Raw genomic sequence first — 18,974 nt, 5'->3', positions numbered from 1 at the left:
CTCATGACACCAGTACACTGGGCACGGGTCAGATCCTTCTAATTGTCACATGGAGTTTGGTGGCTGTTCCCGGGGCCTGGCGCTTTGGTACAATGAAATAGGCACACAGCTCTGGGTGTGTAGGGGTTAATGCAGGTAGTACGGTCCCCTCGCCTCTATTGTGTTCACCATAGTGCTGGTGTAATTGAGGGATACAGGAGAATACAGGCAGGCTTTGTAGTAAAACGGATGTAAAACTTCATTTAACGGAAGTAGGTGGTAAACACAGCAGTAGATGGTAACAGTAAATGATGGTATATCTTCTTAAAGACAATTTCCATGATACATGCTATCAGCAGCAGTAGGCTTTGGTACATACTCTGTCATGACAGGTTCCGAAACACAGACAATCAATTGTAGCAGTTACTGAAACCAAATACGTGAGAGGAGAGCATTGCAGCAAGTCCCTCCAGTGTCTATGGCTGGTGTGCAGTGCTGACACTATGGAATATTCTTCCATCCCTCTATGGCCATGACCCCTACCTGGCCTCCACATCCTAGTCCCACTAGTCTTCATCATGTGTGGTCAGCTGGTATTCCCATCTATACTATGGGTGACCTACTTCTGGCTGAGTACTCCTGCTGCATCAATGGCACACTTGAAATTAGACTGGGTACTCTTGGGGACTAAGGTATTCCTTCACTTCCAGTAGTAGAAGACTTAGATGTCCCCATCCCTTTCCTCCGACTAGTCTGCTCCATACGTCCTGCTGGAATGGGGAGAATAATTCTTCTACATGTTGCTGTGCTGCTCTCTTATTGGACTCTTCAGGAACTCTGAACAAAACTTTGGTTGCTGTAGTTTTCTATCCCAAGCTCGGCCCACAAAACTATTCCCTAGCTACCAACGAAGCGGTGTAATTAACTATTTACTACTTGTGGCTGGGAGCCCTGTCATGTATAAAATGCTGAATCATGGGGACACACACAGTAACACTATGGTAATCTGCCAGAGCTGCCACCATGTAACCACCAATGCGTAATCTGCATACTCGCAGCTTAGCGCCAACTAGACCCACCCACCCCTGAAAACAGAGATTTGAGGGAAGAAAAAAAAGAACTAAACAGCAAGCATGTACCCCCTTTAAGAGCAAGACTCAAAGGGCCTTAACATTTAACCAATTTTTTTTTTTTCGTTTTTGCCGCAATATTTTCAGAAGCCCTTGATGTGGCTGAATGAAACTTTGTTTTTATGCATGACAAATTGAATTATTTTTATTAGCACTGCTTTGGAGTACTTTGTAATTTATATATATATTTTGCAATGCAATTATCGAAAAAAAAACAACAATCCTTCGTTTTTTCTTTTATGTATATAATAAAATATGTATTTTATACAAAAAATTTTTTGTGGTAGGGTCTTTTTACTTTTTATTAGTCCGCCAGGTACCCGCTTGAAAAAGCGATGCAAAATAGCTGCAAAAAATGAACATAATGCACAGCAATGTAAAAGCGACATTACTGTGCACATATTCTGTAGTTTGTTAATTATTCTTATTGAACGAGGTTCAGAAACTGTGAAATTGTTAAAAGAAGTAGCTAGTTATTGTTTAATTCATTAAAAATATGATGTCGGCAGCAGAGCCACTGCAAAAATCGCCAGCTTAGCCAATTCAGGAAAAAGACCATCTGCATTTTCCTGAAATGGCTTTGCCTAAGAAAGTCTTGGTGGATCCACCGTTATCTTAAAAATGTCAAGTGCACATACCCTTATAGCGGAGGTTACACGGGACTTTTATGATTTTTGCATATGGAGCTAAGAAATAACAGGCAGGTAGTTGATATCTACATGCCTGTTCTGCCTGGCACGATCTCTGCCGGCTCAGAGCAGTCGCAGACCACCCCTACTAATGATTCCTCTACTTCTGCTGGCTTCTTTTCTACTCTGCTCTGTTGAAGGGACGTATTTGCCAATGTCGTGCTGACTGATAGCCGGCTCCCTGCTGCCAAACTGAGGGGAGCCAGCGGTCAATTAGAATGACATCTTCAGTGATGTCCTGTCGATAGAGCAGACCGGGAGAGGAAGAGCTGCTCTGTTGATGTGAAGTTAAAGGAAGCAGGAGAATTGCCACCTGAGCCCACAGACATCGTCCCCTTGCAGAACAAGCAGGTAGTTAGCATCTACCTGCTTGTTAGTCCTTAGCCCGGTATGCAAAAATAATAAAAGTTCTGGATAACCTCGTTTTGCGTTATTTACGGTAAATAAAGCTAATAAACTCCTTGGAGATAGGACTTCAGGTTTTACCTATGGAAAAGCTTAAATAAACCACAGTGATACACATAACGATAGTATGACACAATGTGATAAATGATCAACTCATCTCTCATCTAGGCCTTGTAAGTTACTGTAGTGCAGAACTGGGGGCAGCATGGTTTACATGGCATATAGGAAGCTTGTCACAGGCGAGGTCTTCAGGTTCTCATGACATGGTGAAAGCAGATCAGCCTGTTAAGGATGTGAAGGTTGCGATGAACATTATACAGTATGTGGCCGCTCACTGCATCTGATAAATGTCTTCATTTTTTTCCTTCTAACAGTGTGGTGACAATGTATCTGCTCTTTCTGTTTTCTGTAGATAATTGTGACGATCCACTGGTGTCTCCGCTACCGCAGTCGTCATTTGACAGCTCCTCAGAAATGTCTCTGGGTAGTGTAAAGCTCAACAGTCGAGATGGTATGTATCAAGGAGAAATCAGCTCCTACAACAGCAGAATCCATTTTTTTTAAAACTGTGATTAGGAAAATAACAGCTGAATGTGAATATCAATTTTCCTCCCTGTCTGGGATTAAATATTTTTTTTAGAAAAAAAACTTCAAGTTCATGTTGCATCTGAGAGCAGCATGATGTAGTGGCTGAGACCCTGATTCCAGTGATGTGTCACTTACTGGGCTGCTTGTTGTCATTTTGATACAATCCCTGTTTTCTCATGCTGCAGATCTAGCAGTGTTCACAATGCTGAGCTGTGTATAACCCCGCCCACATCACTGATTGGCCACTTTCTGTGTATAACCCTGCCCACATCACTGATTGGCCACTTTCTGTGTATAACCCTGCCCACATCACTGATTGGCCGCTTTCTGTGTACACTGTTCATTGACATAAAGCTGCTAATCAGTGGTTGAGGCGGGGTGACATAGAGCAGTAGGACTAGGAGGCATGAGACACCTAGTCCAGTAGTGATTGTCACGGGTGTGTCAGGTGTTATAGACAGTCACTCTAGTTCTGGCTGTAGAAGGTCACTGCGTTTGGCATTGCAGGCGCCTTCTAAATCCTTCTCACTTTAAGACCCAAGGATGACCTCCCTCCTGCTGCCAATTGACACACCCTTGCAGAGGAGTTAAAAACCCTCAGCTTACTGCAGGGAACCGCAGGTGATATTTCTATGATCCTTGGCTCTGGCTTGGCGCGCTGGCAGTCGGCTGGCTTCTTCTCTGGTGCCCTTGGAGGACAGTTGGCATTTCCCCTCTGGTGTCTGCTCAAGCTAAGTTATCTCCTTTGTTTGTCTTCCTTGTTGTGTTTAGTTTGTAGTGGGGCCTGACCAATGTTCACTCCTCCCCCTCGCTATCTAGGGCCTAGCTCTAGGGATATACAGGACTTAGGTTTTCTGCTCGGCGAATGATGTGGAGCCATTATAGGACCAGTAGGATAGGCAGGGTGTTATTAGATCTGCCTAGGGGTCTCCACTCCCCCTTTCCCTAGTGTTTGGACTTCCTTCCCCTCTTCCTTTCGTGTTGCACTGAATCTTTCCCACACCTTGCGTGACAGTGATAATCTCCTGCTGATTTTATTGAAGTCCAGTAAGTGACACATCCCTGGAATTAGGCTGTCTTGCCCTGCATCATGCTGCTCTCAGATTACATAGCAAAAACCTGCTGAAAGATTCCCTTTAATGTCACATATTTGTAGCGTTGACTATCTACAGAGACATTTACATCACATGTGTGGGAGAGATCTGCATAAATAGCCATCTTTAGCATTAATGGCCGTGTAAACAGCAGAAGAAGCTCTGAATGATGGAAATATGTAATTCTTGGTGAAAAAGAACAATTAAGAAGTTGACAAGATGTCATCTTTTCCCATTATTTTTGATTTGATTGTTTCTTTCTTGGCAGAGAATGGTGGCTCTGAACAATGCATTGATGACAGATGATCGATCGCCAGCATTTATCTGCTCTGTGCTTTCCTCCTTTCTCGCAGGAGACGGTGGTTGGTCTCCGCTGGTATCGAACTCAAAGCAATGGCTGCAGATTGATTTGGGAGAGAGATTTGACATCACAGGGGCGGCCACTCAGGGAAGACATGGAAGCTCCGACTGGGTGACACGTTTCAGTGTTATGTTTAGCGATACCGGACGCAACTGGAAACCCTATCATCACGATAACACCATCTGGGTAGGGTTCTAGTCTTTATCAGATTTCTAGTCTTAAAATGGGTAATACCAGGAGGACTGTATCATTATATATGGAGGGCTGGAGGTTGTTGAGTAGATGAGCTTCTGTTCTCACTATTTTATATATTTGAGTTATCAGATTATTTTAATTATCTTTTGAATTATTTTCTTTCTATCAAATCAATATTTTCTTTTGGCAAATGGGAGCCTTTATTTAACGTTCCCAAAAGGCCGATGAATGATATGTAAATGATGAAAGATTATACTCTAATCTACAGAAATGAACAGTGGTGCAAAAATCTGAGAAAGGGGTCTGCGCGAAAGATGAGAGGGTCAGGCAAAATTCTAATTCACTTGTCTGCGCCTTTTTTTTTTAACCTGGGAAATTTGATTCGCACTGGAGTTATTCTTCATAAATGTAATGTCCCTTATTATGTTTTGGGGTCTCTCCAAAATGCAATCCCATCGGGATGGGTCGGTATTAGAGAGTAGTGTTGAGCGAATTTGTTCGGCATTTCAAAGTCGTGTTCGTTTTCTGGGGTTCTGGCTTGTTCACGCCAAAAAATAGGCTGCGCCCACGAACGTCCCTGATTTGCCACACTGTCAATCAAATGTTATCTGCGTAACTGCGTGGCAAATCAGGGACGTTCATGTGCGGAGCAAATTTTTTGGCGCGAACAAGCCGGAACCCCGAACACGAACGTGAATTTGAAATGCCGAACAAATTCGCTCAACACTATTAGAGATGAGCGAACCCAAACTTAAAAGTCTGGGGTTTGTACTGGACAGTTAGTGTCCAGCGCTAAATGCTGAAAAAGGACTTCTCTCGGAACTCCATTGCAAAGTTTGGAGTTTCGGGGAAAGTGAGAGAGAGAGAGAATTTTTTTTCCAGATCTAAAGTTTGGGTCCCTATTGTTTTCAATGGGTTCTGGTTCAAGTTTGTGTACAGTTCTGGTACCCAAACCGAACTTTGGGTTGGGTTGGGTACCAGAACCCAAACTTCCACAGGTCTGCTCATCCCTAGTCGGTATGGACACCAACCAAGTTTGTTCCACCTATATGCACTGTCACATATTGGTAGTGGCGTTCAAGTGGTTAAACAGAAGCAATCAGAGTGTGTCCTATGTCGGGAAGGCGTTAATGACTAGCACATGAATATTAATGGCTACAGCTGAATCTGATCCTCAGATCAGAAGCAAAAACTTTATAGTAAAGTTCGACTACAATCAACTGCTTTAAATACATAATGCAATTTGTAGGTGCAGATGCCAAGATAAGCCTCACTAGTGCCATCTATAGGTGAGGAACGACCATAAGGATGTCCTACAGACAGCCAATCAGAGCTCTGCTCTGTATGAGGAGACGAGAATCCAAAATAAACTGACCTCAGATGGGACTCTGGTTTAGATGATAACCCAAGCATAATTTCAAAGTTTTGTTACAGTGTAGGACATTGACTTGCAGGGTAGTTACCTATAGGTGGCATTGGAGAGTGAGTTTTCTTCTTTCTGGAGGAGGACTAATTTGCATACCTTTTCATTTGCATTCCTTTAACCCCTTCACCTCCTGGCCATTTTCCGTTTTTGCTGTTTTTTTTATTTATTTTTTCTTCTCAGAGCCATAACTTTTTATTTTTCCATCAATATGGCTGTATGAGGGCTTGTTTTTTGCACGACAAGTGGTACTTTCAATGACACCATTGATTTTACCATATAATGTAGAGCAAAACAGCAAAAAAATTGCAGTGAAGTTGCAAAAAAATTGCAATTCCACAATTGTTTTTTTTTTATTATTTATCATGTTCACTAAATGCTAAAACTGACCTGGCATTATGATTCTTCAGGTCAGTACGAGTTCGTAGATACCAAACATGTATAGGTTCTTTTTCATTTATGTAGTGAAAAAAATCCAAAGTTTGTAAAAAAAAAAAAAAAAAAAATTTTTCTTTCTTGTTACGCCGTTTACCAATCGGATTAATTATTTTTATATATTGTTAGATCAAGCGATTCTGAACGCGGTGATACCAAATATGTGTATATTTGATTTTCTTTTATTGTTTTATTTTGAATGGGGCAAAAGGGGGGTGATTTGAACTTTCATATTTTTTTAATATGTTAAAACTATTTTTTCCCCTTTTACTGGCTTCAATAGTCTCCATGGGAAACTAGAAGCTACGATCATCCAATCGCTTGTGCTACATGTAGCAAGGCTTCAGCAAAATGCTCATCTGCTATGAGTGCTGGCTACGGGGTGGCGCTCATAGCAGATCGACAATGACAACCACAGGGGTCTCCTGCAGAGACCCTGGGTGGTCATGCCAACCCGTCGGTGCCCCGCGATCATGTGACATGGGCGCCGATGGGTGGAGCTAGTGACGCGCATAGGTTTTGCCCAAGTTATATGCCGCTGTCAGATATTCATACGTAGTGAGTAGCTACTTTGTTTGGCTACTCACTGAGGAAGCAGACAGGTCGTCCGCGAAACGCGTATGAATGTAGTTTTAAACATTAAAATACTGATTCCCAACCTTTTTGATCATCGGATCATCATTCTACACAGAGGAGCTCGGATATTCATACACTTTTCTTCTTTCACATCCACCTACTGAGTTATTTTGGAACCCTGACTGGGTTGGTGTTGTCTGCAGCTCTCCCCACAAGCTCCTATATGTGTTGTGCATTGACACAACACCACGAGGTGAGCACCTTATCTTTTTTTATTATTAATTGACGTTGGGTAACGTCACCATCTGCGCCCCTTTTCCATTTATATTCTTGTACATAGGGACAGTATTATAGTAGTTATATTCTTGTACATAGGGGCAGTATTATAGTAGTTATATTCTTGTACATAGGAGCAGTATTATAGTAGTTATATTCTTGTACATAGGGGGCAGTATTATAGTAGTTATATTCTTGTACATAGGGGGCAGTATTATAGTAGTTATATTCTTGTACATAGGAGCAGTATTATAGTAGTTATATTCTTGTACATAGAGAGCAGTATTATAGTAGTTATATCCTTGTACATAGGAGCAGTATTATAGTAGTTATATTCTTGTACATAGGGTCAGTATTATAGTAGTTATATTCTTGTACATAGGGGCAGTATTATAGTAGTTATATTCTTGTACATAGGAGCAGTATTATAGTAGTTGTATTCTTGTACATAGGGGGCAGTATTATAGTAGTTTTATTCTTGTGCATGAGAGCAATATTATAGGCGTTATGTTCCTGTACATAGGAGCAGTATTAAAGTAGTTATGTTCCTGTACATAGGAGCAATATTATAGTAGTTATGTTCCTGTACATAGGAGCAGTATTATAGTAGTTATATTCTTGTACATAGGAGCAGTATTATAGGCGCTATGTTCCTGTACATAGGAGGCAGTATTATAGTAGTTTTATTCTTGTGCATGAGAGCAATATTATAGGCGTTATGTTCCTGTACATAGGAGCAGTATTAAAGTAGTTATGTTCCTGTACATAGGAGCAGTATTATAGTAGTTATATTCTTGTACATAGGAGCAGTATTATAGGCGCTATGTTCCTGTACATAGGAGGCAGTATTATAGTAGTTATATTCTTTAAAGTGCAAGTGCTCATCCATCATATAACGCCAACCGCAACCATCAAACGGACGTCATCCATATGTAGAAAGAGAGAACGTCCCACAGGTGAGTAATTACTGTAAAGGTCTCTTCCCCTCGAGGGTCCAAAATAGCTAAGTATCCCATCAATGGCACGGATGGTATATGACACATCGAGAGGAAAGTTATAGGCACACATAAAGTACACGATCTAATGGAAAAGAAATGTGAATTAAAACACAATAAAAACACAATAGCAGTAAAAGCTCATCCCCACCCATAAAACCACAGCTAGTCATATCCTGAAGACAGATTTCCAGAAGGCACTGAAGCCAAAATTCTCATTAAGACCGATAGATGCCACTGTTTTGAGCCTAAAGATCCATTTGCTCTCAGTCTGAGCTAACATTCTCCCAAGATTCCCACCCCTTGGGCCCAAAGAAACTTGGTTCTATGGCTTTGACTTTAAGTAGATTGACATCACTTTGATGATATACATAGAAGTGTTTAGGTAGAGTCTTAAGTTGAGTCACATGTTCGGTAGTTTTGCTTTTTTCGATGTCCCTAAGACTGTGTGCCCACGATGCGTTTTTTAAGCTGCAGAAACGCTTAAAAAACGCATGGCAGAAGGCCTGCCATGTCCCCCAATGATAATCCGCATGTGCTGTGCACATGCTGCGGAAATTTCCGCTGCGGGTTATCATTGTGGAAAAAAACGCAGCACTACCAATTATTTTGCGGAAGCGCAGCGTTTTCGCCGCCATTGACTTGCATTGGAACACTTGGATTCTGCATCACTGTATCTGTACATGCGGAATCCAAGCGTTTCAATGTGCGGATGGTACCCGGGTGTGGAGGACAAGGAGACTCTCCTCCGGATCCAGGTACCATAGAACCTGTAAAAAAAAAAAGAATAAAATAAAAAATAAATATTATATTTACTTTCTGATGGCCCATGGTCTCCTTGTCTTCACTTGCTGGCAGCTTGGAGGACCTGTGCTGCAATCATTTAGTCATGTGATGGCAGGTCCTTCAGTGTACCTGCTAGGTGTTGGGCTGTTGCTGGATTTGAAATGGGTCCAGAACCTACTATGGTCTCTCATTCTGGTCCAGCCAGGGCTGATGCTGCTCAGCATCGTCATCGTCATCAGCCCCAACACCTAGCTGGTCCGTGAGATGTTCAGATTGTCTCTTGGGTATTTGTGCCTAGCAATGTTAAGCATAGGTTGCGGAGGGAGACAGGGCCCTTGGAGTCTAAGTCCAGGATTCGCTGCACTGAGCATGCCCGTGACCTGGCGGACCGTGATTGGTGGTTTGGCAACCACCTGACCCGGTGACCTGGCACCGCCTGATTGGTCCGCAAATGGCGTCACCAATGGTGCATTGGTGGGCAGGGCTTAGTCTTTAAAAGGCCCGCCCACAAACATGGCGGCGCGCTCTGATCATTGAGCATGTGATGCTGTTGTGTGGATGACTGTGTTCCACGTAGTTTCCATAGGCAGGTGTAGTGGAAATAGGCAGGCTAGTGGAAATAGGCAGGTAGCTTCGTCTTGCAGTCTGGCTCTGCCAAAGGGGTCGCCTAACACCCCGAGCAGCCTGTCAGCCACGTGGAGTAATACCCTTCAGTCCGGTAGCACGCCGGCTGGAGGCACGTGTAACCATCGGCGTAGTCACACACGCATCCTAGCGCCACCAGTGTAGTCCCTGTGCAGTAACAGGACTACAGATAGTTTTTCACCGCACATCTCTCGTGCTGCTAACGGAGATAGTGCAAATTGCTATACCGGTTCCAGTGTGCAGTAACACGGAAGGGTTTATCATTTAAGTTGGTTGCTTTCCTTTTCACCCGGAAAGTGTTCGGCAGCACTCCGCCAGGCGGAATCGCGGACCCCGGGGTCGGTTGCGTTCCATTATAATAAAGTTGTCTGCAACCGCCCTCCTAACAGTATTACAGCGCCAGGATCTTGCCGAACAAGGCCGACAACCAGTAACTGCAGCGTTACATACAGCAACTGGAGACCAGACTTAGGTCTCTGGAACAAGTTCCGGTCACTGATATCACTGCAGTAGCTACCCAGGCGGCTTTGCAAGCAGCCAATCTGGTTAACTCGGCTGCGATAAATGCTGCGACAGCTGCAAGTGCCCCATTACCCCGTTTTGCTCTCCTGGAAAAATTTTCTGGGGACAGTAAATCCTGCAGGGGTTTTATTAATTTATGCTTCATTCACTTGGAAATGATGGAGGCACGGTTCCCCTCCGAAAGAGCCAAAGCGGGTTATGTCATCTCGTTACTCTCCCACAGAGCTCTGCAGTGGGCTACTCCTCTTTGGGAGCGCAATGACCCGGTAGTGACTAATGCGGGTCTCTTTCTCAAAGCCCTAAAAAGTGTATTTCTAGGTCCTCAGGTTACGCATGATACGGCTCTTAAGCTTCTTGCGTTGGTCCAGGGTTCGGCCACCGCCAGCCACTATGCCATCCAGTTTAGAACCCTAGCGGCTGAACTGGATTGGTCTGAGCGGTCGCTTATCCCGGTGTTCAGGAAGGGTCTGGCTGGGCATATTAAAAATGCTCTATCTACCAGAGCAATTCCAACCTCCCTGGAGGAGTTAATCTCTCTTGCTAACCGAATAGATTTGCGTCATGCAAAACACAAGTTAGAGCTGGAGGTCACCAAACCTCAGTATCGGTTGGCACCATCCTTCTCTAGACCAATTTCCAAACCGGAGACTCCCGACCCGGAGCCTGAGGCTATGGATATATCCCGAACTGAGTCTAGCTCTTCTCGTTCCCGACCTGCACATCTCTTGGAGTCCCCCGTTAATAAGGGTTCCAAGCAGTCGGGTAAACGAGTGTGTCTAACCACCGTTGGAGGAGGTGTTTTAAATTCTGGGGCTTCTTCCTCGAAATTATTGTATAAGGCGTCCTTGTCCTTCGGAGCAACCACGGTTACTGCCAAGGCATGGCTGGATTCTGGCGCCGATGGCAATTTTTTGTCATCTACGTTTGCCCAGAGACATGCTATCCCTATAGAGTTACTGCCAAGACCAATGAACATTAGGGTAGTCAACGGTTCACTCCTGGACATGCAAATCACCCACCAGTCGATTTCCCTCACCATGTCATTTCCTCAGGGTCACCAGGAGGTTATCTCCTTTCTTATTTTTCACGGGGGATTAGATGAGGTGTTATTGTGTCTTCCATGGTTACGTTGTCACACTCCACACATTGACTGGAATACAGGGAGAATTTCTTCCTGGAGTGAGAATTTTGTGTCTCAGTGTATAGTTACAGTCACCCGGAGGGTAGTCTCGGACCCTTCTACCAATGTGGCCCCCGGTACAGATCCTCTATCTGTCCCCGAGACCCAAGTCTTGACAGATTATGTCAAAAAGAACCAGGTTCCTTCAGGGAGGACGTTTGTTCCCCCTAATCTACAAAATGAGGTGCTCTCCTGGGCTCATGCCCCTAAGATCGGAGCCCATCTTGGGGTCAAACGTACCACAAAGTCCCTTCAACGGTTCTATTGGTGGCCCCAGTGGCGCCAGGACGTTAAGGAATATGTTCTTGCGTGTGCCTTCTGTGCGAGAGATAAATGTTTCCGTAAAAAGTCCGGCTGGCTTTGTCCACCCATTACCCTTGGCGGACTCCACAGATAGAGAGTCGGCTGACACTATTCGTTGTCTTGCTCCCGTATTCTACCCGGGCGACAGTGTGTGGCTTTTGGCCCGCAATACTAGATTATGGGGGAGATCTGCTGAGTTTGCTCCTCGCCTTATTGGTCCATTCAAAATTTTTGCCCAGGTAAACCCTGTAATGTACCGGTTACAGTTACCACGACACCTGAGGAGTCACGACACTTTCCATATGTCGCTCCTTAGACCCGTTCACCTGTCAAAACTCGCTGTACCCCAACTTGCTACAGACACCAGGGGTGATAATCTTGAGCTGCAGGCTATTATGGGGTCTAAAATGGTTTGTGGGAAAAAAGGGTACCCTGTACACCGGAGGGGTCACGGATCTGAGGATCTTCCCTGTGAACCGGTGGACCACATTCATGCTCCCCTGCTCGTTGAGGAAAATGTGCATCAAGTGGAGGGGGATGTTAGAAGGGGGGATAATGTTAGGCGTCGGGCTGTTGCTTGATTCGAAATGGGTCCAGAACCTACTGTTGTCTCCCATTCTGGTCCAGCTGTGGCTGATGCTGCTCAGCTTCGTCATCAGCCCCAACGCCTAGCTGGTCCACGAGATGTACAGATTGTCTCTCGGGTATTTGTGCCTAGCAATGTTAAGCATAGGTTGCGGAGGGAGACAGGGCGTTTGGAGTCTAAGTCCAGGATTCGCCGCACTGAGTATGCCCGTGACCTGGCGGACCGTGATTGGTGGTTTGGCAACCACCTGACCCGGTGACCTGGCACCGCCTGATTGGTCCACGGGTGGCGTCACCAATGGTGCGTAGGTGGGCAGGGCTTAGTTTTTAAAAGGCCTGCCCACAAACATGGCGGCGCGCTCTGATCATTGAGCATGTGATGCTGTTGTGTGGACGACTGTGTGGACGACTGTGTTCCACGTAGTTTCCATAGGCAGGTGTAGTGGAAATAGGCAGGCTAGTGAAAATAGGCAGGTAGCTTCGTCTTGCAGTCTGGCTCTGCCAAAGGGGTCGCCTAACACCCCGAGCAGCCTGCAGACGTCCTATCCACGGCTATCGCCTGTCAGCCACGTGGAGTAATACCCTTCAGCCCGGTAGCATGCCGGCTGGAGGCACGTGTACCCATCGGCGTAGTCACACACGCATCCTAGCGCCGCCAGTGTAGTCCCTGTGCAGTAACAGGACTACAGATAGTTTTTCACCGTACATCTCTCATGCTGCTAACGGAGATAGTGCGAATTGCTATATCCGTTCCAGTGTGCAGTAACACGGAAGGGTTTATCATTTAAGTTGGTTGCTTTCCTCCAGGCTGCATCGCGGACCCCGGGGTCGGTTGCGTTCCATTATAATAAAGTTGTCTGCAACCGCCCACCTAACAGTACCGCGAGCTTCCGGCAAGCCAGGACGGAGCGAAGCAAGACTGCGGGGGCCATCAGAAGGTAAGTATAGATTTTTTTTATTTTTTAACATTCTTTCGGTCACACTATATAAATACATGCCGGTTGCATGGAGTTATATAGTGTGACCAAGTTGTCAAGCACTTTCCAAGTGATGCTAAAATCGCTTGGAATGCGCTTGTCAACCCGCATGCGGAAACGCATGTGAAGAACGCTTCACTTCCACTTGTACCTGGCAGGAAAGCGCATGTACAATCCGCATGCATTTTTTTCTGCCAGGGAGAGCAGAAACGCTCAGGAAAAAATCCGGAGCATTTCTGCATCGTGGGCACATAGCCTTACATGCTCCCGAGTTCTTATTCTTAATTCTCTAGTAGTTAGTCCGATATATATTTTTTTGCAAGGGCACTCAGCAAAGTAAATTACCCCTTTAGAGGAGCATGTAAGGTGATGTTTTATCACATAGGTCCTTGCGTTGGCCGAATTTCTAAAATCCTTAGCTTTTACCATATTTGCACATGCTTTGCAATGATTACAAGGGTAAAATCCAGTTGTGCTGAGCCAGGTGTTTGTATTCTGATGTCTCCCTTCATAATGACTGCGAACGAGGAGATCTTTCAAATTTTTGGATCTATGCGCCGTAATAGAGGGGTGTTCTGGCAAACATTTTCTGAGAATAGGGTCAACTCAGAGAACACCCCAGTGTTTCTGTATAATTCTCCTCAGACCCGTCCACTGATCATTAAAAGTTGTTATCAACCGAATTGGATTTGTGTTATCAGTGGAGTCGCTTGATTTAGTTTTATACAAAACATCATAATGAGATGTCCATTTTGCCCTGAAGTATCCTCCCTTTGCCCCTATGTACAAGAATATAACTACTATAATACTGCTCCTATGTACAAGAATATAACTACTATAATACTGCTCCTATGTACAAGAACATAACTACTATAATACTGCCCCTATGTACAAGAATATAATTACTATAATACTGCCCCTATGTACAAGAATATAACTACTATAATACTGCTCCTATGTACAAGAATATAACTACTATAATACTGCTCCTATGTACAAGAATATAACTACTATAATACTGCTCCTATGTACAAGAATATAACTACTATAATACTGCCTCCTTTGTACAAGAATATAACTTCTTGTAAGGCGGCGTTGTTCACAACGTGCAGTAACTGAGACAGTGACCCAAGCAAGTCCAACATAAACAGCTTTTATTCTGCACTCACGGGTAAAACAGAAAGTCCTCCGGTTCGCAGCCGGGTTAACATCAGTTCATAACAATGGTTGCCGGGGGCAGCAGTCGTGCCAGGCCGCTCAGAGCCTGATGGGTGCAGAGCCTTCCCAGGCGTGGGTTCAGCTACTCACAGGCCCGCCAAGCTTTCCTGCTACGTTTCTAGCAGGTCCCAGCACTGAACAACACTAATCCTTAATGCAGGGTTTTTAAAGGACCTGTGGCAAGAGCCACTGGAAAACCCGGGTTGGAGGGAGGAGGCCGCCCCACTGCCTCCTGTGACCTCCTCCAAGAAATGAAGGCCCTGCCGGGATTTACTTAATCTGCCTTAGCCAGATAGCCTGACCAGGTCATTGCTCACCTTCATTCCTGCATTGCAGCTGCAGGTGAGTTTGTGACTCAGTGCACTCCAATGGATTTAATAGGTCTCTGTACACATTCTGGGGGATATATAACGTCCCTCGTATATGATCCTGGTTACTGCCTCACAATGATAATACTGTTCCTGTGTACAAGAATATAACTACTCTAATACTGCTCCTATGTACAAGAATATAACTACTCTAATACTGCCACCAGTATACAAGAATATAACTACTATAATACTGTTCCTATGTACAAGAATATAACTACTATAATACTGCCCCGTATGCACAAGAATATAACTACTATAATACTCCCATGTACAAGAATATAACTACTATAATACTGCCCCTATTTACAAGAATATAACTACTATCATACTTCCTACTATGTACAAGAATATAACTACTATAATACTGTTCCTATATACAAGAATATAACTACTATAATACTGCCCCTATGTACAAGAATATAACTACTATCATACTTCCTACTATGTACAAGAATATAACTACTATAATACTGTTCCTATATACAAGAATATAACTACTATAATACTGCTCCTATGTACAAGAATATAATTACTATAATACTGCTCCTATTTACAAGAATATAACTACTATAATACTGCCCCAATGTACAAGAATATAACTACTATAATACTGCTCCTATGTACAAGAATATAACTACTACAATACTGCCACTATGTACAAGAATATAACTACTATAATACTGCCCTCTATGTACAGGAATATAACTACTATAACATTACCCCCTGTGTACAAGAATATAACTACTATAATTCTGCCACTATATATAAGAATATAACTACAATAATACTGATCTTATGTACAAGACTATAACTACTATAATACTGCCCTATATGTACAAGAATATAACTACTATAATACTGCTCCTATGTACAGGAATATAACTACTATAACATTACCCCCTGTGTACAAGAATATAACTACTATAATTCTGCCACTATGTATAAGAATATAACTACTATAATACTGTTCCTATGTACAAGACTATAACTACTATAATACTGCCCCCTATGTACAAGAATATAACTACTATAATACTGCCCTTATGTGCAAGAATATACCTACTATAATACTGCCCCCTATGTACAAGAATATAACTACTATAATACTGCTCCTTTGTACAAGAATATAACTATTATAATACTGCTCCTATGTACAGGAACATAACTACTATAATACTGCTCCTATGTACAGGAACATAACGCCTATAATATTGCTCCTATGTACAAGAATATAGCTACTATAATACTGCCCCTGTGTACAAGAATATAACTACTATAATACTTACCCCTATGTACAAGAATATAACTACTATAATACTGCTCCTATGTACAAGAATATAACTACTATAATACTGCTCCTATGTACAAGAATATAACTACTTTAATACTGCCCCTATGTACAAGAAAATAACTACTATAATACTGCTCCTATGTACAAGAATATAACTACTATAATACTGCTCCTATGTACAAGAATATAACTACTATAATACTGCTCCTATGTACAAGAATATAACTACTTTAATACTGCCCCTATGTACAAGAAAATAACTACTATAATACTGCTCCTATGTACAAGAATATAACTACTCTAATACTGCCCCTATGTACAAGAATATAACTACTATAATACTGCTCCTATGTACAAGAAAATAACTACTATAATTCTGCCCCCATGTACAATAATATAACTACTATAATACTGCTCCTATGTACAAGAATATAACTACTATAATACTGCTCCCTATGTATAAGAATATAACTACTATAATACTGCCCCCTATGTATAAGAATATAACTACTATAATACTGTTCCTATGTGCAAGAATATAACTACTATAATACTGCCCCTATGTACAAGAATATAACTACTATAATACTGCCCCTATGTACAAGAATATAACTACTATAATACTGTGTATGTACAAGAGTATAAGCAGTTTAGTAATAACAGTCTATAGAAGTATTAATAATGGTGCCCCCCGTGCAGACAGGTCTAATAAGGTGATCATTTTTATATTTTGTATTACGCTGCGATTCCGCAAAATTAATGAACGCGCTGCGGATTTTTCCGCAATGATAATCCGCAGCGGAAATTTCCGCAGCTTGTGCACAGCAGATGCGGATTATCATTGGGTAGCATTGCAGACTTTCTACCAAGCGTTTTTTAAGCGTTTGCGCGGCAGAATTGCAACTGCAGAAACGCTTAAAATACGCGTAGTGGGCACACAGCCTTACAGTGGTTTGTGCTTTAAATTGTTTATTTTTCCGTCTCCTACCACTTCCCTTCAGTCTTTTCTGCGGATAAAAGCTCTTGTTAGACCTGTGATGGGTGAACGTTCTATGTTGGACCCTTTTGTGGCCGTGTCTGTGCAGATGGAGAACATGCAGATGTGGTATATACTGTATGTTCTCTGTCTGTCTGTATCTCTAGAAACAATTGCAGCCTTATACAAGTGACAGCACAACACAGGGACCTCTATCTCAGGCTGTTGCCATTTTCCCAGCTGTCAGCAGATACTCACCACCAATTAAATTTGTAATTCCTAGACTTGGCATCTTCAGAGCAAATAAACTACTTGTAAATAGTCTGAATGGTGCACTTATCTGGATGAGATGCGGGGGAGAAAATACAGTTTTCTTCTAAACAAATGCCTCATTAATTTGCCATTGGTAAACAGTTTGCAAAGATTAGTTTGTAAACAGTGGAACATGGAGTACAGACGCCCCGTGATGGCTCCAAGCCTTTATTTTATATACAATGTGGACACAGATGGTTATAATGTACACAACTTAAGTTATGCTAATTACATGCATCGGGTCCACAGTAAGTGTTTTCTATGTGTTTCCAGGCAGGGTATTATTTTAATTGATCAAGACCATTAGTAATGGTACAAAAGATTCTGATTCCTATAAAGATATATATTTTTTTTATATTTTTAAGAAATTCATTTTTGTTGGTTTTTGGGGCTTAAAGGGGTATTCCCATCTCCAAGATCCTATCCTAATATGTAGTAGGTGTAATAAAAAAAAATAATATTAGCAAATACCTCCAATTAGAAATGTATAGTTCTTCTGATTCGCTATTTGTCTTACCCCATGTACAGGGCATTGCAGGACCTTAGGTATCTATGGTTACGACCACTAACAACTAGCTTTCACTTTATCAGAGGTCATAACCATGGATACCTAAGGTCCTGCAATGCCTGAACATGAGGAAAGAGACATAGCAAATCAGAAGAACTTTACTACATATCTATTTGGAGGTATTTGCTAATATTATTATTATTATTATTATTATTATTAAACCTACTATATATTTGGATAGGATCCTGTAGATGGGAAAACCTCTTTAAACATCTCTGGTATAAGCTAGCTGCATCCTTTTAAAACTCATAGGAGCCCATGGGAAAATCAGATTTGTACTAGTTGCTACCATACATCTTGGAATATTAAAATATGTCAGCAGGTTTTTGTTATTTAATCTGAGAGCAACGTGATGTAGGGTCTGAGATCCTGATTCCAGTGATGCCGCTCTCTCAGATTGACAGCAGCACTGAACAGGTTCAGCTGCACTTAATAGATTTCCCGTAGCTGTTAGAGGCAGATAGTGGCTGATTATTACAGCCATCATCTGCCGGCAAAGATGCATGCTTGACTTGCCAGCCTGCATCAAAGTCATGGAGCTCGCATATGATGTACCCAGTGTAACGGGTCTGGGAGGTGGAACCTCTGAGCAACTATACAAGGGGGCGGTCCTTAAGGAAGCGGGTGGCTCCCAGGGAAGGCGGGCAGGTAGTCACGGCTAGTGACGGGGACAGTCTCTGGGTAGAAGGGCAGAAGGTCACGGCAAGTGACGGGGACAGTCTCTTGACAGGCGGGTGGTCACGGCAAGTGACTGCTGAGCCTCCAGGTAGGCTAGCAGGCAGGTAGCAGGTGGACGCTCACAGGTGAGCAGGAAAGAGTCTCTGGACAGGCAGGTGGTCACAGCACGTGACGGCGGAGCCTCCAGGTAGGCTAGCAGGCAGGTAGCAGGTGAGCGCTCCCAGGTGAGCGGGCAAGAGTCTCTGGACAGGCAGGTGGTCACAGCACGTGACGGCGGAGCCTCCAGGTAGGCTAGCAGGCAGGTAGTAGGTGAGCGCTCCCAGGTGAGCGGGCAGGCTGGTCCATAGACAGACTGACAGGTGTCGGAAGGCAGACCGTCGGACCGCTGGCTTGTAAGCAGGTAAGTGGATATCAGG

General features: G+C 43.2%; 1 protein-coding gene across 1 annotated transcript in view; it reads left to right on the top strand.

Moving 5' to 3' along the window:
* Window positions 1-18,974, top strand: part of LOC141153876 (contactin-associated protein-like 5) — a 536,901-nt gene that overhangs the window by 87,449 nt on the left and 430,478 nt on the right. The window contains exons 2-3 of the mRNA XM_073639117.1: window positions 2,616-2,714; window positions 4,239-4,432. Coding sequence (XP_073495218.1) covers window positions 2,616-2,714; window positions 4,239-4,432 — 293 coding nt within the window. The remainder of the gene's footprint in view (window positions 1-2,615; window positions 2,715-4,238; window positions 4,433-18,974) is intronic.

Source organism: Phyllobates terribilis, unplaced genomic scaffold (genome assembly GCF_046119375.1).
Source record: "Phyllobates terribilis strain yellow unplaced genomic scaffold, ASM4611937v1 Scaffold_7__3_contigs__length_470593459, whole genome shotgun sequence".
Classification (NCBI taxonomy): Eukaryota; Metazoa; Chordata; class Amphibia; order Anura; family Dendrobatidae; genus Phyllobates; species Phyllobates terribilis.
This window is presented reverse-complemented; position numbering and strand designations above follow the sequence as displayed.